This window comes from Culex pipiens, chromosome 3, assembly GCF_016801865.2.
Source record: "Culex pipiens pallens isolate TS chromosome 3, TS_CPP_V2, whole genome shotgun sequence".
NCBI lineage: Eukaryota > Metazoa > Arthropoda > Insecta > Diptera > Culicidae > Culex > Culex pipiens.
This window is the reverse complement of record NC_068939.1, coordinates 73,697,216-73,722,545: the sequence shown is the minus strand read 5'-3', so window position 1 is coordinate 73,722,545 and position 25,330 is coordinate 73,697,216. Positions and strand designations below refer to the sequence as shown.

General features: G+C 42.0%; 2 protein-coding genes across 5 annotated transcripts in view; both read right to left on the bottom strand.

Moving 5' to 3' along the window:
- Positions 1–2,061: 2,061 nt before the first annotated feature.
- On the bottom strand, positions 2,062–6,277 carry LOC120430749 (uncharacterized). The gene is made up of 3 exons (XM_039595855.2): positions 5,806–6,277; positions 3,822–5,744; positions 2,062–2,467 (listed from the first exon to the last, which is right to left on the bottom strand). Exons 1-3 carry the CDS (start codon positions 5,934–5,936, stop codon positions 2,266–2,268), a joined length of 2,256 nt encoding a protein of 751 aa, XP_039451789.1. The 5' UTR covers positions 5,937–6,277; the 3' UTR covers positions 2,062–2,265.
- A 4,089-nt stretch (positions 6,278–10,366) lies between these two features.
- LOC120430753 (uncharacterized) overlaps positions 10,367–25,330 on the bottom strand; it is a 45,790-nt gene continuing 30,826 nt past the window's right edge. For 3 of the 4 annotated variants that reach the window (XM_052711136.1, XM_052711134.1, XM_052711135.1), the window contains exons 3-12: positions 24,839–24,966; positions 17,624–18,314; positions 17,255–17,521; positions 16,757–16,879; positions 15,896–16,194; positions 14,159–15,826; positions 13,851–14,094; positions 11,657–13,788; positions 11,333–11,592; positions 10,367–11,269 (exon numbers count right to left, since the gene is read on the bottom strand). In XM_052711136.1, coding sequence (XP_052567096.1) covers positions 11,043–11,269; positions 11,333–11,592; positions 11,657–13,788; positions 13,851–14,094; positions 14,159–15,826; positions 15,896–16,194; positions 16,757–16,879; positions 17,255–17,521; positions 17,624–18,314; positions 24,839–24,966 — 6,039 coding nt within the window. In that variant the 3' untranslated portion in view covers positions 10,367–11,042. Of the gene's footprint in view, positions 11,270–11,332; positions 11,593–11,656; positions 13,789–13,850; positions 14,095–14,154; positions 15,827–15,895; positions 16,195–16,756; positions 16,880–17,254; positions 17,522–17,623; positions 18,315–24,838; positions 24,967–25,330 lie in introns of those variants that run through there. The other variant, XM_039595865.2, reaches the window with a different exon arrangement.

Below are 25,330 nucleotides of genomic sequence, written 5' to 3'. Positions count from 1 at the left end.
AAAAGTTAAGAAAATGTATACTTCCGCTTGAATTTCGGGAATTCCCGGGAAATTTATAAATTTCCCGGGAAACGGGAAATATTTTTTTTCGGGAAATCCCGGGAAATTTTTTCCCGGGACGGGAAATTGGACGCTCTATGTCTCATTGATGACTACCCTACCCTATTCATTAGCGATAGCGATAGCGGTTGTGACAAACGGTAGAATTTGCGTCGAGACCGATTTGTGCTCGCCAGTTAAGGCTCTAAAAGGCATCATTCCCGCTCGGCCATTTGGCGGCCATGTTTGTTTTAGAAAAAACATTCATATCTCGATTCAGAATATTTCAATCAAAAAATGGTTTTCTTTGTTAAAGCATTTTACATATATAGTGTTTTTTTTTATTTAAATTTACTATTTCTGGACCCTGAATTCAGAACCATCATTGACAGTCATTGCCCCGAAAGTGAAAGACACCTTCTACCACCTTAACCCTCTAACGCCCAGAGCTGTTTGCTTATAGTAAAAATAGTAAATGATTAAAATTTGGTACAATTATGCAGGGAATACTTTACTTTGACTCACAAACATCGAAACGGTGCAAAAAAGTTTAATTTGAAGTGGTGCACTAGAGCACAACCAGGAAGATGAACAACTTTTTTTTTTAATCACAAAAACTTGTTTTCTTCAAATCTATTGGTTCAGTTGTTTGAAAATGCTTCGAAACGTGTTTAAAACTACTTATTCTTAGCTGGTCTGGTCTGGTTTGTATTTCTGAAGTATGAAACCCAAATTCTTAAATTTCTGCATTTTCAGATTTCTTTGATTTGCTCATTCAAAATTCACAAACACCCATTACTTTAAAAATAAGAAAAATAATAAAACCATCGATCTTATGACAATGTTTTGTCTTGTTTCTGAATATTCATAACGTTTATATACTTTTGTTTTGATTAAAATAAGGTTTTCTTTTCTATTTTGCTTATGCTTAAGCAAATTTGATGAAATTTTTAACACTTATTTTTTGTAAGTTACACAGAAACGAATTTATAAATTGGATTTTTTAAATGATTTTCAAAACATGTGCAAAAGAAGTTAACTAATATAATATTGTTGCTTGCTGAAAATGACTAAAACTTGAATACAAAAGTTCTATTTGGAATTTTTTATTATTTGAAAATCGGTTTGTTTGTCAAACACATATCAAATAAAAAGCGTTATTTTTTAAAGAGTGTTCCCTTTGGGATACTCTGTGGTCCTAATCAATACTTACAGTTAAGCTGTAGACATCAAATCGATCAGAAAATCCCTTCTTAGTTCGACAGAATTCTCGATCAAATAACTGTGTTTTGTTTCCTAAGACTTCGGCAAAACGACTAATTATTTGCAGAGATTCATGATTACTCCGTTCCAAAAGCTAGTCACAATTCCACCCAATTACATCAAGGTGATCGAACCTTACATACACACCTCCGCCCACCGTAACAAGCGCGAAACTTTCCAGAAACCTGTGTGTCTACCTCCCATTCATAAATATCCGTAAATGGCAAAGTTCGTGCTCTTCGTTGTTAGCCGCGAACGCAATATCCTGCCCCAAATGACGACGCAATGTTTGTTCGTGTTATCAATAAAAGTGTCCCTGGAAAGGATAACGATGTCAAAAGGTAATGAGGTGAATCATTAGATCCACGTGTGTTCTCCATAACTGGAGAGTTGGCCATAGGTGTAATTTATGCGAATCTCTGCTATGCTATTTTGGTTTGTGAACGCACTCTCTCTCTCTCGTTCTCTGATAGTTCCTATGAAACTGTGTCTTCGTGGTCTCCATGAGACGTGAAGGACGGCAACAAGCAACGAACACCGCAAACGCGTAGGAGGACCCCAGCCAGGTTGAATAATCACGAGCAGCTTTGGGTAAACAGCTATTACGGAGATTTCCAGGGGAAAGAAAGTTTTTTTCAACTTAAGATACCTCGGAGTATCTGAAGGACGAGAATTGGGTTTCAGTAACTTTTCAACATTGATTAGAAAAGTTAACTCAGAAGGTGATACGGCAGTAGTCAGGATAAAATGCATTAAAATACACAAGGTTTTATTGGGTTAATCACTACGTTTAAGTTAGTTTTTTCGTTTATTCACACTAGCAGCTAGCAATAAATAGTCACTCTCTCTCACCTCTCTGAATACGGCGTTATATTTATAGATTATCTACCTACAGTCTACGATACTCTGTGTTAGTTTACAATCTTGCTCCAAGATGTTTCTTCAATATTTGGCACGGGCAGCTCATCCTCGGTTCACGTCCTTATCCTCGAAGTAACGGAAGAAACCTCCCCGGTGGTTGTTCAGGTAGAAAATGATCTCCGACTCGTCCTTGGGACACTTGGGATAGTAGATGTCACAGCTGTTGGCCCCGATGCCATAGCCGAGCAGGGCGGCCCGGGAGAACTTCAGCCAGGGTGAGCTATCCGGGACGGCGCTAAGGACACTGGGGGAGAAAATTATGAGTTTTACAATTCCAACTTATATCCAAATTTATATTAAGTGTTGTAATCATGTTAGGTTTTTTTTTTCTCTAAAGCATTGTTGTATATTTGTGTTAAAAAAATGTGCAAAAAGAAAAAAAATTCTTCGCAAAAATCTGATGCGATAAAAAAAATTATATTTTGTGTATCAGAGTCATCGGGATACTTCGCATAACTTGACACTGTACAAGTCTGAAGTAACGTTACCTCTATGTTAGACGACTTTACATGAACATTAATTTTTTAAATGTTTTTCTCAAGTTTTTTTTGTCAAAATGTTTATTTATAGGAAGCTTTAACCCTCTACTGCCCAAATTTTTTTTCGAAAATTTTTATTTTTCCCGTGTTCAGGAGGTCATTTTGAGCAACTTTTGTTCTACGAAAAACTTTACTTCTCTTGTTTTATGTTTTTCTTGGTTCATTTTTAGAATTTTAATTTGCATTTATCTTGTTTAGTTTATGTTTGTTTTTGGTAGTATTTGGCCTACTCTATCACCTCCTATCATCACATTTTGCCTATCTAATTTTTTCATGTTTTTACAGTAACTTTTTCAATTTTTTGCACGTTTTTCTCATTTTCTGCTATAAAATGGAACCATTATCATTTAAATTGTAAATAAATGCGTAGAGGCATAGTCTGGGGCACTAGAAAAATTACTGCATACTTCTTTTTACTTAAAATATAGGAAATGTTAGTAAAAAACACAGCCAAAGTTGACCCCTAAAAAAATGACATTTTTAAAAACATTGGCAAAGTCACATAAAACAAGTAAAACTTCTAACCCATAAATTTTCTGAAATTTTAAGAGTTCTTCTTTCCAATGCTTTTTAAAGATCAAAAATCGGTTGGAAAATTGATTTTTGGCGATTTTTTAGATCGAAGCCCGTCTAAAGGCGGGGTTAGGTTGTAGAGGGTTAATCAAAAACTGTTTCGACGTAAACGCAAGCATTCTTTAAATGTCATTAACTTGATAAGAAAATTGTAAAGGTTTATTAAATCGACTGTATTTCTGAGATTTTTTCATCAGTTCTCTTGAAAAAATAAGTCCTAGAAACTTCTGGACAAGATTAAGTTGTTTCCAACAATTAGAACCATTTTCAATCAATTGAAATCTGACAAACATAAAAAACAATTAGAAAAGTAGTATTAAAAAAAGAAGAAAAAAATTAATTTATAAATATTTTTCTTGGTCTAGAAAAAAAGTTTAGAGTTTCCCAATGAAACCTTTTAAGAATATGGTACTGATTAATTTGAATCTTAGAAAGAAACATGTGGTAACACTGAAACCCAATTGCATCCAAGAACTCATAACTCACGTGCTCAGCAGTCCCCGGTTGACGTAGGTGCTGAAGCCCTGCCCGGACGACCGTCGGGACATCATACAGATAAGCTTCGGAACGCACTGCAGCTCGTCGTTGTCCGCAATCTTGTCCAGGGCCTTCCTGAGTTGAGAACTTACGGCCGTGATCGGTGAACCACCAGTTCCGGGTGGCGCTCCCGGTACTCCCGCCTGTTGCGGATCGCTGTAACGGTTTGGACCCGCTGCCGACGGTGAAGTTTGGTAGCTACCGAGGGTTCCCGGAGCAAAGTTGAAGACCGATTGCAGGAAGCCGAAGATACTCTGGGCGCTGAGGGGACTGTCGGTCTGTTCGGCGCCCGGGATCAGGTTGGTCGGGATGTTTGGATTTGGCTGTGGTTGGGAGTATTGGGAAGGGTAGAGGGAGGATCCCTCGGCTGTTTGTTGCGGGTTTTGGACGGGTTGCTGGTAAGGGTAGTTTGCTAGGTAGTTTTGAATGTAGTAGGTATTGGGGTCAAAGGGTTGAGTTGCTGGATTGCTAGGGGTTTGGTAGTAAGGGTCAATGGGAATGCTTTGGGGAGTTGGAGGGATCTGGAGATTGGCTTGGTATTGGCTTTGGGCGATCTGCTGCTGTTGGAGGTAGTTGTCGTACTGTGCTGGTTGCTGGTAGTTGAATCCATCCTGCTTGCGGATGTCTACACCATGTTGGTTGTAGATCTTGCCCTTCTTTTTCTTGGGTCGCCGAGTGGTAACCGGTACCAGATTTGTGGGTGGCGTAATGGCGGGATTGTTCCAACCGTCAATTTGAATGGTAGCTTTTACCGTATAGAATTGATCGTCGTTGGACTGCGGTCGACTAGGAGATGAAGTAGCTGAATTTGTGAATTTGAAAGGTCTCGAAGTGTCGTCGTCGCCGTAACGTGTCTGGGTCGCGGAAGATGGCAACGGTTTACTGTCATGGTCTGAGAACTTGAACGACCCGCGACTAGGTTCGCTGCTCGATTCAATCCGGGACCTATCGTCATCGTATCGCGTGTTGGACGCGGAAGAAGCCAGCGGTCTGCTGTCTAGTTCAGAGAACTTAAATGATCCTCGAATTGGTTCGCTTGGTTTAACGATCGTTTCAGCCTTGGGAAAATTGAATTCTTCCCGACCACTTTCAAAGAAGCTGAATGAACTGGTCGGACTTTTTTCGAACCTTGGTCGATCGGCTTCTTCAAATCGGAAAAATCTGCTAGAATTGCGCTGATCAACGATCGCGGAAGCAGAAGTCGGTGTGTCAGCGTTCTGAACTATTCGGGGTTGAGTGTCTTCCTTTGTATAATTTCTAGTGTATCTCGCAGGATTCGTCATGTTCATGAGCAAATTCTCAATCACGTACACTTCGTAATTAGCGGCACGTTCCGAATCTTCAGCAATCGCTGGTTGGCTATTTGGAACGGATTCTTCAAACTTTAACGGTTTGGTTCGGTTTGCGCTAAACTTCATAATGTCAGATTCCTCAAATTTCAGCATGCGTGGGCTAATGCCCGATAGATTCGAAGGTTCGTCACCTGCGTTGTGTTGAGCATTCTCTTCATCGTAATATTCTTCTGAAGATCTTTCCTTAAACTTGATCGAGTTGGCAATTCTGTTTGCACCCGGCTCTGGCACGTGACGCATAATGTCCGACTCGGAGAAGCGGAAGTACTTGGTTGTTCTATTCGTTGGCGGTTCTGCGAGAGCGTTCAGCTGATGAACTACCGCCGAAGATTCCTGCGGTAGTTGATCCAGCTGAAGTTGCTCTTCCGAGTTAAAGCTGTACAGCGGTCGCCAACCGGACTCGAAAAACTCAACCGAACTAGCCTGCCCCACTCTTCTGATGGAGCTTGGCCCCACTGCTGGAAACGCTGAATCATCGCGGAAGATGAGCTGATCTTCGCCGTTTGAAGAGAACGTTAAACTAAAAGTACACAAAATGATCAGTACACGATCTTCACTAAATGTTCACGCTAGCTATTAACCTTTGCGTTGTTCTGTCACTGTTGCCACCTTTTGGGTTAGCCTTCTTGGTGTCACTGTTCACGGTAATGGCGCAGCCATTGTCCACCAGTAGTAATACTACGGACACCAGCACTACTTGTACACTTGCCATACTTCCTGCTATTCGAGTACTGCACTGAACATATCCAAGTGCGTGCAAAAGACCGTCGGATCACTCTCTCGTGTCGGTGTAATTTGCTTAAATTTATGAATATATTTATCGTTTTCTCGGATGGAGCAGCAGTTGTTGCCCGACTGCAGTTTCGCGGCTGAAGACGGCGCCAAAACCCGAACGCAGTGGTATATACGATACGCGATAGTGACTCACGGAGATGCCCACCACTCTGCCGGAGGCCTTCTACCGTGGACACTTTTCGCGCGCGCGATATTGGCTATGGTGGGAACAACGACTTCGACAACAACAACTGCTCCGTTACGACGGAGACACCACCTTCGGAACCTTTACGCGATCTTCGGGCTTGACGAAAACTCCAAAAACGTGACTCCACAGACAAACAGACGAAGCTGTGTAAAACTCAGACAACTGCCATCTGGTAGCGCTATCATGTACCAACACTGAGTTGAAATACTCATCAAGCAACAAATGGCGACGTCTGTTTGTCTGTGTCGTTTGAAACCTATTGCGGTGTATGCGTTTTGTTTGCGGATCAACCGCGCGAACTCGGTCGGCGACGGCGGTTGGTTTATGCAATACTTGGTCTTGGCCAGGCCAGTTCAGCTCTTCAGCTGCTGTAATAAGTGTGTGGGCCAATTTGGGAGAAAGTGAAATAAATACAAGTAAATAAAATTTGCCCGAGTGCACGCGAATTCGAGCCGCGATTGACCGCCACGTGACGTCACACCGTACAAGATGATGATCCCCCTTTGTTGGGAGTGTGTGTGTGGGTGGGTGGTCAAACTGGCTGCGGAGACCATGGTCTCGGGTCTCGGCAAGTGATCTTCGCGACTGCAACAGATAGTCGGTTTTGTTTTGGTTTATTGCTTCGCCACTGAGTGATGAACTTGGTTTCTAAAATAAATGGTCATTACGATAGCTCCAAAGGCTGTGATATCAATCATTTTACAACCAACCCTACCTATCCTGAAATTCATAATTAGGCAATTTTCAACATTTTCAAAGTAGTTTATAAAATTTTATAGAAGATTTCTTTTAAACATGTAATATTTAAGGGGAAAAGCCTTGATCTCTTGAAGAGCTGCTGAGGAATTTTTTTAAACAACTAATTAGGTTATCGATTATGATTGTAGGTTGTAGAAAACGTCATCTGTGGGAATTTGTGAGTATTTTTTACGATTTTTTTTTGTACCTTTTTGCATTTTTTTTTAGGAAATTCGAAAAAATGCTTTGTAATTTGTAGATGGTGCCTAATGTTCTTCAACTTCGCCAAAATCATGTGGTACAATCCACTATAAACATTTTTCCCATGGAAACTAAGTCACATTATACGGGTCGTAACAAACCTTCTCACAAAAAGTTAACGAATATAATATTTAAAAAAAAAAATCTAGATCTAATTGTTTAATCTACAGCATTGCCTTGACATTCTCAAATGCGAGATTCTACTCGAAACTGGGTGTCCGAAGGCTTCACGGAAAAAAGTCAATCCTCGAAATTGTGAATTGTGTTCATGAATTTGAGAACCTTAAAGGAATATATTCATGTTTACAGTGCAAATCTTGACTTTTTTTTGATAAGGTCCTATAAACAAATGTAAACATTGAGTGTATCCCTTTCACACCTTATGTCAAAGTCCATCGGAGTAAGCGGGATACACTAAATGTTTACATTTGTTTATAGGACCTTATCAAAAAAAACTCAAGAAATGCACCATACTGCGTTCTACGCATAATTGTCCCATGTAATTTTTGGTCGATTCTGACTTTTTGTCATTTTTAGATTTAGTTTGACGTTTACTTTTCGAAAAACACATAAAATCTAGTACTTTGTTCGGAATCTCATTGAAAACAACAACAAGTCTGTTTGTTCCACCGTTGTACTTCTACTCATAATTGTCCCACCAAGCATTTTCTTTCACGAAATTGTCAGTTTTACGAATTATTGTGGTTTGTTTGCCTATTGTATAGCAAGAGGATTAAAAATAACAGTGATAAACTGCTAACTGGGATGATTAGGGACATATGGGGTGAATAGGGATCCACGGGACAATTATGCGTAGAAACACAAAAAACGGTCGAAAAATTTCAATCGCGTTTTCTCAGTTGCACCACCAGTTGTCTGTAGTTGAACTTTTTTAACATGGGACAATTATGTGTAGAACGGCAGCATACTCATGAAGAAACGGGATTGATTTTATCAGTGAACAGTGAGTCAGTCCAAACCACTTTTTACGCCCAAGCTCCCATCTACCCCGTAGTTCGATCTGATGCCTTTGGATTGTGAATTCAACTGCCGACAAGCGAATCTACCGAGACAGGACCCAGGGAGACGACTCCTACACCTGGACCGAGCTAACGACCTAACATCTAGGTTAGGCCGGGACCAACATTTACTTCCCCATCTGACGGAAGGCGTGATCAGGCAAATCACGTCTCGAAAAATGCCACCAGAGGGCCGACTGGGATCGAACCCAGTTCAACTGGAGTGAGAGGCACCCACGCTTACCACTACACCTCCGGTCCCGACGACGTGTGCAACGAAAATTGTCATTCGCTTCCCGAGCAGACGGAAATAATTTGGGAATAACATTTTTTGATATTTGAAAATACTAGGCCAATAACATTTTATGTTTTTTTATAACAGGATTTGTTATTCGTCGTTATGATTTTAGTGTTATTGGATTGTTATTACAATAACAGACTAATAACATTTTAAGTAATTTTTCGAACAAATCTTTGTTATTATTTTTGTTATTTTAAAAACTAATCCGATCATCCCAATTGGAGTTATTCTTCCATAACAAAAAATGTTATTCCAAAGTTGTTCTGGGTTTTAACCAATATCAGACCAATAACAACAATTTTGTTATGATAACATAAACTGTTATTAAAACTCTTATGCAAAAATGTAATTTTCAAGAAGATTCAATAACACTTTCTGTTATTTTAACAGTATTTGTTATTGAAATGGCATGAATTTAGTTATAACCGTCTGTTCGGGTTATCTCTGCACTGGCTGAACCGATTATGACCGCATTGGTCTCATTCGAGCCGTATTGTCCCTATTTAAAATTGCAAAGTTAATTACTTCTAAGTAACGTTTTTGTTTGCATGTCATTGCATATTATTAAAACTTTGGAAATTTATTAAAACAACTTATTGTTTTGGATCTTTTCTAATCCAAAAATAACAATAAAATCGCTTAGTAGCCGGCTCTAAAAGCATAATTTTCAAACAATTTGAAGCGACTCGTCATGTTTTCATAACATCAGCCAATTTTAACATGCTAAATCTGCCGTAACAACCAAAACATCACTCTGTTATACCAACTCAATCGGGTGAAAACTGCATTCGCCCAGAGAAAAAAAAATGGGAAATTGGTGCATATCAATGTGGCCATTCATGGCTCGTTGATGATTTTGCCTTTATACTTACCTTTGCCGCCCTAATGCCACGATAACCTAGATGGAACAGGTGTGCATGAAGTAAAAGACGGTTGCGTTTCTACATTTATTGAACAACTCTAAGCAGATATTATTTTTTTTGCTTCATTTATATATAGGCGTAACAATATACATGACGGATTTCCGATTAGTGTGCATCTCTCAGTGTGGAATGGATTCGGTGTTAGTTTTTTTTTAATGACATTCATGTAGTATATTCTCGATATAATTTTGATTATTTAATATTTTGCCGATTTCGTTTTATATATATTCTGCCGATGTAAATATTTGCCACTTAAACACTTTTTTTTGTAAACTCTCAACGTCAATTTTGAACAATATTTGTGTAAGTTTTAAGTATATTTTTGGGCAACACATAGTTATTTAGCAACACAATAATCGTTGAACTCTTTTCGTCACATATATGTGTGGACTTTTCTGGGAACGAAACCCGTTTTGCTAAGATATATTCTGTTGATGGGGATGGTTTCTTTCTTGCCTTTTGTCATCACCGGACTACCGTTCCTAGTACAAGCTATTCATAATTAATGCTCTGATATATGTAAAGTGTAGTTTTGTAAACTCACACATGTTTAAAAGACTAATTATTGTCAATACACATAAATAACACGTGTTTTTAGAGTATAGACAGATTTAGAATCTCTCTCTTACAGCAAAGTAGATCTTTCCAGCTCTGTACCTTCGTAATTGACTCTTTTTAACTGCACACGCGCTTAATATAGGTAGATTGCCTGAGATATTGGCTACACGATTGATAGGTTTAGTTGTCCAGTGGTGTAAGGGTTTGGTCAAACAAATCTTCCGGTGGCTGTACGGGAGGTATTTTGAAGTGAAATGTTCTCCTGTCGGCAAAGCCATTTTACAGTGTTCAACAACTATAAGCTTCGCTCACAGAAGAACCGATAGTATGGAGATAGTAAATAAAATGTTATAAAGAAAATAAAACGAAAAGAAAAGTGTGAATGTATTTCCAACAAAACAAAACTGCAATAGTGTCTAATCAACATGATTAAAGTTTTCCTTCACATAATCTGCAAAAATGACAATTTTGTCATTTCACAGCTAGCACATTGATTTGCTTATAACATATCACATCACAGTGTAACCAAGCAATTGTGTAATCACATTTTAAATAGTTTCGAAAAGATTTCCTGTGGATAAATTATAAATAATGTTGTAAACGATGAGCTTTTTGACGGTACAAAAATAAAATATGCGTTTATTCATCTTTACTAAGCAGTGTTTAACGTCTAATGATAATACAAGATAGTTGATTCATTTAGATTGTAACATAAGTCTAAACATGAGTTCTGGTAAATAATGCCTGTATACTATGTACTCGATGAAGAAACTCAACTGCATGCATTTTTAAGAAACAAAAAACGAAACAATTTGAAAATCTTATGAGAATCACTAGAATTACTGCCATCGAACAAGGTTTCTCGCGGAAACCATCTGGACGTGCTTATCTGCGTTTTGTAAACCTGTTACATTCGTTTCCTGTCTGAATGTTAATGCATTTTCTGGAACTAACACTACTGAAACTATCACTAGAGATAAATAGCTTCACTGTACTGATGTTAATCAACACGCTTCACAACAACATCCTTAAAGATTTACGGCGCCCGAGTCGGATCAACGACTCCTCCCGGTCCGGGCAGCGAGCTCGGCTTGCCGATCAGATAGCTGTCGATTTGACGAGCCGCCTGACGACCCTCGGAGATGGCCCAGACGACCAGCGACTGTCCTCGGCGGCAATCGCCGGCTGCGAACACCTTCGGATTCGTCGTGCCATAAGTTCCGACCGTGGTTTTGATGTTTCCTCTGCCGTCCAGGTCGAGATCTGTACGAAAGTTGGTGTTATTAGCAAAAGGAAACAGAATACAATTTCAAAGCATCAACTTACTCATCTCTGTGGGAGCTGCCTTTTCCGGGCCTAGGAAGCCCATGGCAAGCAGAATAAGGTCAGCCGGGAAGTACTTCTCCGATCCAGCGACCTCCTTCATGCTCCACTGACCGGTTGGACTCTGCGTCCACTCAACCTGGACCGTGTTGACTCCCTTGATGTGACCGTTGCCATCGCTGACGAACTCCTTCGTGGTGGTCGAGTACTGGCGGGGATCCTTGCCCCACTTGACGCGAACCTCCTCGTGGCCATAGTCCACTCTAGAAATCGGATTAACAAAGATTAAATCAGACATTTCAAAAATAAGCAATTCCTCCAACTAACCGGAAGATCTTCGGCCACTGTGGCCACGGGTTGTCGTGGGCTCGCTTCTCCGGGGGCGTGGGAAGAATCTCGAACGTGGTGATCGTTTTGGCACCCTGTCGCAGCGACGTCGCAATGCAATCACATCCGGTGTCTCCACCGCCAATGACGAGCACGTCCTTTCCTTCGGCCGAAATGCACTCCTGGCGCGTTCCGAGCAGTTTCTTCTGGCTGCCCTCCAGGAACTCCATGGCGAAGTGAATACCCTTGAGGTCACGGTTCGGCAGGTTCAGATCACGTGGCCAGGTGGCTCCGGTCGTGAACAGCACCGCATCGTAGTCCTTCTCCAGCTGCGACGGCATCAGATCCTTGCCGATGTTTACGTTGCATGCGAAAATGATACCTTCGGCGGCCATCAAATCAGTACGACGCTTGACGACTTCTTTCGACAGCTTCATAGTCGGAATACCGTATTGCAGTAGACCTCCGGGACGATCGTTCCGCTCGAAAACTGTAACCAAGTGGCCTGCCTTGTTAAGCTGTTGAGCAGCGGCCAGTCCAGCCGGGCCAGATCCAATAATTGCCACGCGCTTTCCTGTGCGTTGGGCAGGAATCTGCGGAGTGATCCAGCCCTGCTCGAAGGCATGATCGATGATGGCACATTCAATGTTCTTTATCGTAACTGCAGGTTCAGAAATACCCAGCACGCAGGCTCCCTCGCAAGGAGCTGGACACACTCGACCGGTAAACTCTGGGAAATTGTTGGTCTGGAGAAGTTGATTGATAGCTTCCTTCCAGCTGCCGTGGAATACCAGATCGTTCCACTTTGGAATGATGTTACCGAGTGGGCAGCCATGCGAGTTGGACTGACAGAATGGAACTCCACACTCCATACAACGCGCGGCTTGCGTCTTCAGATTCTTGCGGACATGCTGGAAGTTGAACACTTCGCTCCAATCCTTCTGCCTTTCCTCGGCATTTCGGTAGATCGACGTCTCTCGCTTGTACTTGATAAATCCACGAGTTTTGTCCAGAATCTGATCCATCTTCTTTTTGGCCAAAGCAGCATCCTGAATCGACTCCTCAATATCCTTAACTTTGGGTTCATTTTTGTTCGTTCCATTGGTTATCGCCTTGATGTCCTTCTGAAGCAGCTGTTCTTCCTTCTGTGCCTTCAATGCCTTTTGATACTCATACGGGAACACCTTCACAAACTGCTGGCATGGCTCGGGCCACTGTGCCAGCAGCTCCTTGGCGAGCACAGAGTCCGTTGTTTCAACAAACTCTTCCAAAAGTTGCTTCACAACGTTGCGATCTTCGTCCAGTTCCAAGCCAAGAAGTTCTACCATTCCCGGGTTCACCTTGGAGCGGAACGTACCATCAACATCCAGCACGTAAGCGATACCTCCGGACATACCGGCGGCAAAGTTTCGTCCAGTCAATCCCAGGATCAACACCAATCCTCCCGTCATGTACTCGCAACCATGATCTCCAACACCTTCAACCACAGCCGTGACACCCGAATTCCTCACACAGAAACGTTCAGCCGCGATACCTCGGAAGTGCGCCTTACCCGATGTAGCTCCGTACAGACAAACGTTGCCCACAATCACGTTCAGATGCGACTCAAACGTAGACTCTGCCGGTGGACGGATGATGATCGTTCCACCGGACAAGCTCTTGCCGACGTAATCGTTTGCGTCACCAACCAAATTCAGGGTAACGCCCTTGACCAGGAAAGCGCCAAAGCTCTGTCCTGCCGAACCCTTCAAGTTGATGTTGATCGAGTGTCCGTCCGGTAATCCAGCATCACCATATTTACGTGCAATTTCGTAGCTCAGAGTGCTGGTAAATGCACGCTCTTCGTTCCTAATATGCATGTCCAGCGTGATTGACTTTTCGGAACCAGCAATAACACCGCGGGCCTTCTCAATCAGACCGTAGTCGGCACGATTCTCCAGCACAAAGTCCTGCTTGATCGATCCTCCGATAATGTTTGTACCGGGACGTAGATCCAATGCGCTCTTCAACAACATCTGCAGATCGAGCAGTGCGGGCTTGTTGGTAAGATCTTCACGAAGTTGCAACAGGTCGGTGCGTCCAATCAACTCCTGGAACTTACGCAAACCAAGGCTGGCCATAATTTCACGAATCTACAATGAAAAATAAGCGTGGTTAAATACATATTTTTCACTAATGCTCGTCCAAACTCTACCTCCTCTGCAAGCATGAAGAAAAAGTTGATGACATGCTCGGGCTTTCCGGCGAATTTGGCGCGCAGAACCGGATCCTGGGTGGCGATACCAACGGGGCACGTGTTCAGGTGACACTTGCGCATCATAGTACAACCCATCACGATGAGCGGCGCAGTACTGAAGCCGAACTCATCGGCGCCGAGGATCGCAGCCACCACGACGTCGAAGCCCGTACGCAGCTGACCGTCGGCTTGGACGACAACTCTGGAATGTTTGGGAAAGTTGCATTGTTAGATTATGTTTTCCGTGATATTGATCAATAACTCACCGTGATCGGAGATCGTTGAGCACCAGCACCTGATGCGTCTCGGCAACTCCCAGCTCCCACGGCAAACCAGCTGATTTGATACCGGTCCACGAGCTGGCTCCGGTGCCGCCGTCATGGCCGGAAATTACAATGTGCTCCGCCTTACCCTTGGCCACTCCGGAAGCAACGACTCCGACACCAACCTCGGACACCAGCTTGACGCTGACACGTGCCTTCGGGTTGGCGCACTTCAAGTCGTAAATCAGTTCGGCCAAATCTTCGATCGAGTAGATGTCGTGATGAGGTGGCGGAGAGATCAATCCCACTCCGGCGACCGAGTGACGGGTGTTGGCAATGTCCTGCGTGACCTTGTAACCCGGCAGTTCTCCACCCTCACCAGGCTTCGCACCTTGTGCCATCTTGATCTGCAAGTCGTCGGCGTTGGCAACGTAAGCGGCGGTAACGCCGAAGCGACCGGAAGCGATCTGCTTGATGGCGGATCGTTTGTTGTGGTTCGGATCCTGGTTCATGTATCGATCGGCATTTTCACCACCTTCTCCGGTGTTGCTCTTGCCGCCGATACGATTCATCGAGATGGCAAGGGTCGTGTGGGCCTCGAGTGAGATACTTCCAAAGCTCATAGCGCCAGTAGCAAAGCGCTTGACAATTTCACTGGCCGGTTCTACCTCGGAGATGTCGATCTTGGGGCGACCCTTGATAAACTCCAGCTGGCCACGCAGGGCACACATCTGGACGCTCTTCATGGTGGTATCACGGAAACGGGCGTAAGCATCCTTGTTCTCGTTGATTGTAGCCTCTTGGAGGGCCGCGATGGCTGCAGGTTCGTTGATGTGTCCTTCACCTCCCGCTCTCCAGTGGAACTGTCCGGGGTTGCGAAGAATCTTTGTGTCGGTGTTGTGGATTCCGTACACCATGCCATGGCGTTCAAGTCCTTCCTTTGCAAGCACCTCGAGACTCACTCCACCAATTCGCGATTGGGTTCCGCGGAAGCAGAAATCGATCACATCGGCACCCATGCCAACGGCTTCGAAGATCTGAGCTCCCTTGTACGATTGCAACGTTGAAATGCCCATTTTTGCCATCACCTTCAAGATACCCGTTTCAACGGCTTGCGCGTAAGCCTTGTAGATCGCGTCGTTGGTCAGCGTCGGATCGATAACGGTCTCATCGCGCAGGGCCTCGGCCAGTTCGAACACCAGGTAAGGACAGATGGCGTCGGCGCCGTATCCCAGCAGTACACACATGTGGTGTACCTCACGCGACTCGGCCGTCTCAACGATCAAGCCGACCTTCATGCGCTGGCGCGTCTCAATCAGATGGTGATGGACGGCACCCAGTGCGAGCAGGGCCGAAATCGGCGCTCGTTCCTGGCTGGCGCCACGGTCCGACAGCACGAGCAGCTGGAAGCCGCTTTTGGCTGCGCTGAGCGCTTCGGCGCAGACACGCCGCAACCCGGTTTGATAACCCTCCGGACCCTCTTTAGCTGGGAATGTAATATCAATTACCTTAGTCTGCCATCCACGATGCTGATTCCGCTTGAGGATCTCAGCATCCGGAATGCTTAGAATAGGATTATCTAACCAGATGCGATGTACCTGCGAGGGCGAAGCCAACAACAGGTTGGCTTCCGGCCCAACGGGACACTGCAGTGACATGATGATCTTTTCACTGTAATGAGAGAGGAGGAATTGGTCGTTCAATGCACGATCACACTGTAGTGCTCGCGGTGTAACTCACCGGAATGGATCAATTGGTGGGTTGGTAACTTGTGCGAAAAGCTGCTTAAAGTACTCGTACGGGAGCGGTTGGAATGCAGAGAGACACGCGAGCGGGGCATCGTTACCCATGGAACCGAGCGCTTCCTTCTTGTTCTTGATCATCGGCAGCAGCAGCATGTGGATCGTTTCCGTGGTGTAACCGTACAGCTGCAAGCGGGTATCGAGCATACCGCGCTTACCGTCGGCCGGCAGGTTGTTGGCCAAATCCGTGCAGAGGTTCTTTGCGACCGCATCGCGACGGATATCGTCCATCAGAATCTACAGAGTTGGGATGATCAAGGGTTGGTATCAGTACCGGGGGTTGGAACACGTGACGGGGACAAACACGCAAAAGTTTGACATACATGGGAAGTGGTGCATGCAATGGATTCGCAAACGGATCAACGGATATCCTGTGGTATCCACGGAAAATGCAACAAATCAATCGAAAGCTCAAGCTACTCAAAGATCATGCGTTCAATTTTGAAACTTACCATCTGTTTTTAGTTAGATTCGGCCAAAGATTTGCATTTCATATTTTTATATGTGTGTTTTTGTGTGTTTTTTTTAGAGATTTGTGATGATAGTGAGAAATGAAACAGAAAGAGAATAAGGAATCGATTAATAATTTTCCATAACCCGGTGAATGAAAATGCACGTGGGACAGTTTGTTCAAGATTCACGATGGTTCATGAAATATGCACGGTGACGTTCGACTGGTTAGTTTGGCGAGCCTGGACATGAACAAAGACGCACAGTCCGGACAAACGTGACGGACGAGACGGATCAGCTGGAAGTCGAGACGGGAAAGGGTTATTGCGAAATTGTATCCATGCCTTACCTGTTGGGACAGCCATTCGGTGTGCGGGCGTGACTTGGCGATATGGGTCTTTAGCTCAATGTCCTGAATCAGCGACTTCTGCTCGGTGTCTACCAGCAACATACGGCCTGGCTTTAGACGACTCTATTGTTTTTTTTATGGTAATAATTCGGCATCAAACCAAAACGATTCGATTCCAAAAGAGAATTGAAATGGACAGATTAGAATCGTTTTGTGAACTGTTTTTTTTTTTCGGGTACTGTTTGGTGGATTTTTCCTAACAGCGAGTGTGTTTTTGGGGAGAGCCTTAACAAAAAAAGAGCAAAAATGAAACTTCACTTAACTCTACCAGAGTTAAAAATTACCGCTTTGAATCTTTGACTCTGATGGGCTTTGCTACACGAAACGCGCCGGGCGCGCCTTTCGGGGCCTATCAAATGTGATGATACGATTTGTGTGTATGAGCTTTAAACATCTACAAAAAATAAAAGCGTGTAAGTCAAATCCAGGTGGTTCTACCTTGAGCGCGACGTCTTTGGGATCTACGTCATAAACGCCAACTTCCGATGCCATGATGAGCAGATTGTCCTTTGTTACGTAGAACCGGGACGGGCGCAAACCGTTCCGATCGAGGATCGCTCCGATGTAGCGGCCGTCGGTGAAGGAGATTAGCGCCGGACCATCCCAGGGCTCCATCACGCACGCCGACCAGTGGTAGAAGTCACGCTTCTCCTGCGACATGGTGCGATCGTTTTGCCACGCTTCCGGAACCATCGTCATGACAGCCTGCGAAGGAAATTGTGTTAATAGATGAACCCTAACCTTCCCTGCTAATACCAGCTGGTGCCGCTGATCAATATCGGCGCCTGTCGGTATACGCTTACTTACCTCCGGCAGCGATCGGTTGCCGACTTGGGTCAAGAACTCCAGCACGCAATCGCACGAGCCCGAATCGGACAGGTTGGGCTCCACGACCGGGTACAGCTTCTTGAGGTCCTCGCCGAACGCGTCCGACTTCATGACGCCCTCGCGAGCCTTCATGAAGTTGACGTTACCGCGTAGCGTGTTGATTTCACCGTTGTGCGCCAGTACACGCAGCGGATGGGCCCGTTCCCACGAGGGGAAGGTGTTGGTGCTGAAGCGGGTGTGCACCAGCGCCAGGTAGGTGAGGAACTCCGGATTCTTCAGGTCCAAGTAGTACTCCCAGAGCTGGTCCGACGTGAACAGACCCTTGTACACGATGGTCTTGGTTGACAGCGAGCAGATGTAGAACCGACGTCCTGGGCGCGTCAGCTCGTGGGTTGCCCGCTTACGCAGCACAAAGACCTGCCGCTTGAAGGTTTCCTCGTCGACGTCGGCCGTTACGAAGACCTGCTTCGACAGCGGCTCACTCTTGCGGGCAACCGCTCCAACGGCGTCCTGGTTCGTCGGAACGTCGCGCCAACAGATCACCTGTATTCCGAGGCTCTCTGCCAGCGTGTTGAAGTCCTTCGCGGCCTCCTCGTGGGAGTTCTTATCCAAGTAGAAGATTCCCGTCGCATATTGGCCCAGTTCCGGCAGCTGGACGCCACGAGATGCACTGAAATGAAGCGTACAAAAGGACCATCAGTTAGTCACGTGCCATTTCGGTATTCCGCGTAATTTCAACGGCCACTCTTGTAAACGATTTGCATGAGTGAAACTCGCCAGCGATAAGGGGGACTGCATCCACCTCGGGCTGTTTGTCGATTATGACGTGGATGGCTCAGTACACAATTTAATCAATGTTCATAAAAGCTCAACTAATTTGACGTAATGAATTGTTATTTATACCATGCACGGCCTTTCCGTAACCGTTCGTTACATTGCTACACACACCCAGCTGCATGACCTACATTCCAGCTGGATAGACGCGATCGCAAGTGCACCGAGATTCCGGATTTAATTGAATCGCTTTACCCACAGATAAAAAAAATCGACGCCTGCGTGAATCAGCGCTCAACAAATTCCAAATTTAACCTTTTACCACCTCACAGGTTGTGATAAGAGAGAGTTGATAAGACACGCTCGTAGGAAAGTTCCACCTTGTCGCAGGAGTTCCGCGAACAATCGCAAACGTATGGCATGAATGGGCGGTAAAGATTACGACGACGACGCGCCGCCGGCCCGATGGTGGTCATTCATTAATTTATTGTCTTCAAATTAGAGTCAAAGTACTCCGAGTGCCAGCTGGAATAATCCAGTTCGGCTGGTTGATACTGCACCGGGACTTGCCAATCACGCTGGTCGGACGTGCAGTTCAAGTGGATTGTCGCGTGAAAAACTTATTGCGCTTTTTCCGCGTCGAAAGTTGCAGCTGGATGGTTATCTTTATTTTGGGTTAATTTGTACAGTGTAGATTACGCTGGCAAGGTAATCAGCGGGTGAAATCGAATTTCTGATCGATGGGGGAAGGCCGCTGGAAGTATTTAGTGCGGTTGTGGTTATTTAGCAAACCACATAAATTTCATCAGCAATCTATTTTCATCTCATTAGCGGTTGAAGAATTATATAGTCGAAAAATGATCAGTTTGGAAAAAAGACATTAATTTTTGTTATGTATATAGAAATAATAATTCAATCCAAGTAATTAGAACATTTTTTAAACATCGGTAATTACACAGATACCAGATTCTGATTGATTTATTGGTTCAGCAATCCATCCATATATTAAAAACAGGATTCCAATCTTGTATTCTATCTCGATTTAAATAGACCTACACTTTAGAGTTGGCCTATACCATACCATATACGATTTTCAGTAGGTCGTAACTTAACATTCCAACTCCCAAGGCTCCAAAAAAGTTGGAACGGTAACTTCAACTCGCTGGTTCTCGGGCATAACTCAACCAATCAACACAATTATTTTTCCAGTTCCAACTTTTTTTGGCGTGTGTAAAAAAAATCGCCCTAAATTCCACGAAGGCAGTCGTTAAAAAAAAAAAAAGACTAAAAAACGAAATTGACTTTATAGCTGTCGGCTACCATTGCTAGTACCAACCACTAGTGTCTTCCTTTTTATCTACAAAGACTTCGCCGCCCTGGGCTCCTAAGTGTATGAAAGTATGGCACGGAGCGACGGCGCCGAATACCCATATTTACACAAAGAATTTTAGAGCGCCCGCCGCGGGATTCGAACCGGCGACCTCTGGATTGTGATTCCAGTGCGCGGTCCGATTGATCCACACGGGCGGGACCAAAAAAAGACTAAAAGCCTTTTCTATTCGTTTTGTTTCATTTTAATGCAAAACAATATATTGACAAGACAATTTTTTTCGATGGATCAACTATGGTCCCCTTGGAACGAGCTGTCAAGTAGGACCTTTTCTGTCAAGAAGGGCCGCGGAGTTATTTTTTTTTTTAAATTGATTTAAAAATCCATTTTAAATCCTTTGCCCTGGAGATGGGGCCACACGTTGCCGTCGTTTCAAGGCTAAATGCCAAGATGGTTCCCGATGTTGATATATATCACACATTTCTTTTATATTTCACGGTGGGTAAGAAGGGGATTATTATGCGACTTGCATGCACCTCGGAAATTCCGCCTGGAGTTTGTTGAGTCAGAAAAACCGATTCCCAAAATATTCTGTCGGTGAAAACTGATTTTATCTCGATTTGAAGTTAAAAAACTTAATATGTCATTTAAAACCATTAAAAATACGTCCAAAATCTTTGTCTCACTCTGGACAAAGATGTTAATTTTCTTCAAGATATCAATTATTAATTCCCAAAATATATTCCTGACACAGCACACCTTAAATCGATCCAGTCCCAGAATCATCAAGAGGTGTAAAATAGTGTCATTTCTTCAAAACTATTTTTAATTTTCTCCGGTAAATAAACTGTCATGTCTGAATGCAAAAACTAATGTTGTGGCATTGTTGCAAACAATATGAAGAACAATTTTGCAGAAAAAAGTATTATTTTTGATCCATTTTTAATAAAGTTATGAAAAATGTTGCCAATTTTCAAAATTATTTGATAATTAACCCATTTCTGTTATAAACAGCTTCTACGATCATACTCAGTTTCTCATATAAAATATTTTTTAACGGCTTCCGAACGAAAAAAAAACAACAAAACCAAAAATTGCACAAAATGTGCGCATTTCTTGAATTATTCTGCCAGGCGACCATAGCGACAATCTTGTTTAATAAAGTATTTTTTTAGTTTTCTTTAATTTTATATACAGCTTGTTTTTTAATAATTCAAGAAATGCGCACATTTAGTGCAATTTCTAATTTTGTTTTTGTTATCTATCGGAAGCCGTTCAAAAATATTTTACATAAGATACTGAGTAGAATCGAAATAGCTGTTTATAACACAAATGAGTTAAACATCAATGAATTTTAAAAATTGGCAACATTTTTCCCACTAAAATAGACATAACTTTATTAAAAATGGTTCAAAAATCATACTTTTTCTGCAAAATTGTTCTTCATATTGTTTGCAACAATGCCACAACATTAGTTTTTGCATTCAGACATGACAGTTTATTTACCAGAGAAAATTAAAAATATTTTGAAGAAATAACACTATTATACACCTCCTGATGACTCTGGGACTCAAGTTATGGATCGATTTAGGGTGTGCTGTGTCAGGAATATATTTTGGGAACTAAAAATTTTTATCATGATGAAAATTAACATCTTTGTCCAGGTTGAGACAGAGATTTTGGACGTATTTTAAAGGTTTTAGGTGATATATTAAATTTTTTTAAACTTCAAATCGAGATAAAATCAGTTTTCACCGACAGAATATTTTGGGAATCGATTTTTCTGACTCAGAATAGTCCCCCCAACAACCTCCAGGCGGAATTTCCGAGGTGCATGGAAGTCGCATAATAATCCCCTTCTTACCCACCGTGATTTATATACTTGTGTTGATAGAAATCACAGCTTTTACACTTTTAATTGAAAGATATTGAATTTTTTTTATCTCAATATTCCTGTTTGTAAAATCTGCTAGAAACAGGTTTAAATCTTTTTGACAATGGGACATCGTTAGCTTAAGTAAAAAATCATAAAGCATAAAGAGTCTCGATCAATCAATAATGAAAAGATATCGGACAAAATTCGTTAATCTGTTGAACCAACGGTTTTCAGATTGTGGTTGTATCGACCATTGTTGCGAATCGAGGATCCACTGGAGTTTGACGATCAAATCGAGCCTAACATTTCAAAAGGACACATGGGTTCTGTGAACAGGAGTGTATCTCTTTCACTCAAATACAGTTTCCATAAGGTATGATAAGGATACACTCTTGTTTGCAAGGCTTGTATGCCCTAATGAACACAGAAAAAAAAATGATGGTAATATTCATCAGGAAATGGTGACAGATTTTGTGGCAAAATAAATGATAAATTTTACCCCAGAAAATGATGAATTTTCATCAGTTTTTGATGAATATTCATCAGGTTCACAATTTTACACATTTTTTATGTAATATTACACAAATAAAGAGGTAATATTCAACCTACCAAATTTTCAACATTCCAAAATTCAACTTTTTTTTTCTGTGAAATGGGAGGCAAAAAATAGTAGTCTTAACGACGAGTGTTCAATTTGTAAAATATGAACTGTTTATTGGTTTTGGAAACGACAAGACTGGTTTAGAGGCGATTGTCCACGGTTCATACAATTTTTTTTTTGTATATACAATTGTCCACGAAGGGGTTTGAGATTTCCAAAAAAGTGTCCTCGTGGTTTAGGGAAGGTCCCTTATTGCAAAAAAAAAAAAAAAAACAAAATCGACAGGACAACATTTTTTACAACTATGGTCCCCTTGGAACGAGCTGTCAAGAAATCTATTTTAAATCCTTTGCGGTTGTACAAAGGGTCATTATACTCAGAAAGCTTAATCGTTGTGAACAATAATATAACAAATTAATGCTTAATTTTAGGAAACAATTAGTAGGGTGAATTGCTATGAAATATTAGATGGAAACTAGACCTTTGACAGTTCTTTCATATAAATTAGATTATTTTATCAATTCGTCGTGGATGAATGAAACTTGAAATTATTTTTTAAAAAGTTTTTAAACATTTAAACAGTTATGATAAGAATTCTTTGTTTGGAACATTTTTAAATAATAATTCGTTGCTAGACAAATATTTGCGGATTCATCAAATTAATTACTTTATCACTCAATAACCGATTTGACCTTCACCTTCAGCATCCCTACCACAAACGCATGTAGTACAGCAAGATCAAATAATACGTCGCACTCGTTGAAGCGTACTATCTTCATTTACTGACTGGGCTAACAGAACCCCCCTGGAGTTTATAAGTCTATTTGCTCAGTTTGCGGTTTGCTGTGCACAAATGACACCCTACTGAGGTGAGGTTTTCATTGCAGATCCCCGCTTCTCTCACACAACCCATCCCAACCTGTGGTGGCTGCAATGATACCCACCCACACGTTCTTCGACTTTAAATGATATCGACAACTCGTTATAATGAAAAACAACGAAAACCAATCAGCTTCTAATGGAATGCACGGTGGGAATAAATAAGGACATAATGGTCATAATAAAAAATAAAACTAATCAGGTTTTTTTTTTCATTTTTTAAAGATTACTCTTCGCTAGTTAAATCTTTGTTCCAAATAAAACCACCCCACCCTATGGTCATTCAACCGTTATTTTCCGTATCAGGTTACAATCGCAATTAAATTACAATCTGATACTTTTATTATGGCTAACTCGCGCGAGTTTCATCGATTAACGACAGCCTTCGTGTACGTTAAACCAGAAGCTGTTTGGCAAACTTTGTTATTATTGCCCGTGGACCACTCAATATTGATGGATGGATTCAGGACTTGGCTGGGTTGAAGTATTTTGTGTGGGTTTCTGACACGGAACAAGCAAAATATTAAGCATTAGGGTGGTTCTTATCTTTACAAATAATCTGGGAATCTACTAAGGTATTTTCAATTGAATCTTTCTGTTAATTTTTTTTATATTTACTGTATTTTATAGCAGTTTTAAATCACGCTTAGTGTAGGTCAGTATTTTCCCTACAATTACAAACAAAACAGCTTATCGCTGGTGTTTCAGTAATAGAACGTGTATTTCTGTTAAACACATTTGTGCTATCGTCACTTAGAGCTTAAAGATTTCAAACAAATGCGCTGATCTCGTTTGAAAAAAACATTTGTTCATTACTGCATTCGACTGTGACGTGAGTAATATGATTGATGAAATCTTGGAACAAGTTAGTTAAAAATATACTTTTTTTTTTAAACAAAGGAATAATGTCCCTTTATTGGGGTCAAGTACCTGTCACGAATGAGTAAAAACTTGCCAAAAATAATTAAATCAAGTGACACTGGCATTTTCAGCGACATCGTTAGCCAGAGCAGAACAAGCAATCTGCTCTTCACTGATGAGTTTTTCAAAAAAAAAAAAACATCATTTTTATTTACTCACCAAAATATCACCCCAGTTTCACGTGTGCGCAAATGTGACCGGCTAAGCAGTCCTAAAATAATTTCGTGAAAAACCGCTCTCACTCGTGGCGGTGCGGTGGTCGCTCTTACTTACAAGAGAAATTCAGTTACACCATAAAGATTAGACTGCGATTTTTATCGCGGAGCGCAATAAATTTTGAACTTTTGCGACGTTTTGTTTTTTTTTTGGTTTGCTCGGTGCGCGTGCGAAACAGAATCACGCCGCTAGAGCGTGATCGAGGGTTGTTGTCAGTTTTGTGTGTGTTTTTTTTGCATACATGTGGTAATTGAGTGTTTTTTTTTTAGAAAAAAGGCTATTTATTATTTAAAACATCTTGATTTTAAAATTATTTCGAATATTGTGATGGTAATTTTGGGGCACGAATCTATTTATTATTCAAAACAAAAATATATTTCGATTTAAACTACACGGAGAAAAAAGAGTTCCCAAAATCGTGAACAAGCGTTCATGAAAATGGGAACCTCAAACAAAGTGTTCAAATCCCATGGTACGATTTTGAAAAACGTACCATGAAATTTGAACACTTTGCTCGTGGTTCCCATTTTCATGAACGCTTGTTCACGATTTTGGGAACTCTTTTTTCTCCGTGTAATCACAAAAGGATATACTTACAGCTCCTTGGAGTACAGGGCATGCGGAATCGAGGTGCAAACTCCAGCACCATCTCCAGTGTCGTTATCACAGGCGCATGCACCACGATGGTTCATGCGAATTGCCAATGTTTGGGCATCACGTAAGATCTAGAATGTTAGAAAGAGAGAAACAACTTAGTGAGATATTTTTGAACATAATGGAATTATACATTTTATCTAAAGTTTTTGCCCCTTGTTCAAAGTTGGGTGTCAATTTGGGGTTTTGGAAGCGATAGCTGGGCGCATATTGTTTGCTATTTTTTTCGTGACGAAAATGCAAAGAAGAAAAAAGAGCTAATGCTGAAGGAAGTGTTCAGGCAACATTTGTTCCAAACTTGTTTTATAAAGCTTGCTCATTTTTTAATCTTATCATTAAAAGCTTCAAAGAACACTAAAGAAAGAGACAAATTCTTCGAAAATTCAATTTTTTTTTTATAAAAATCAGTCTTAAAACTTTGAAAATGATCAGTTT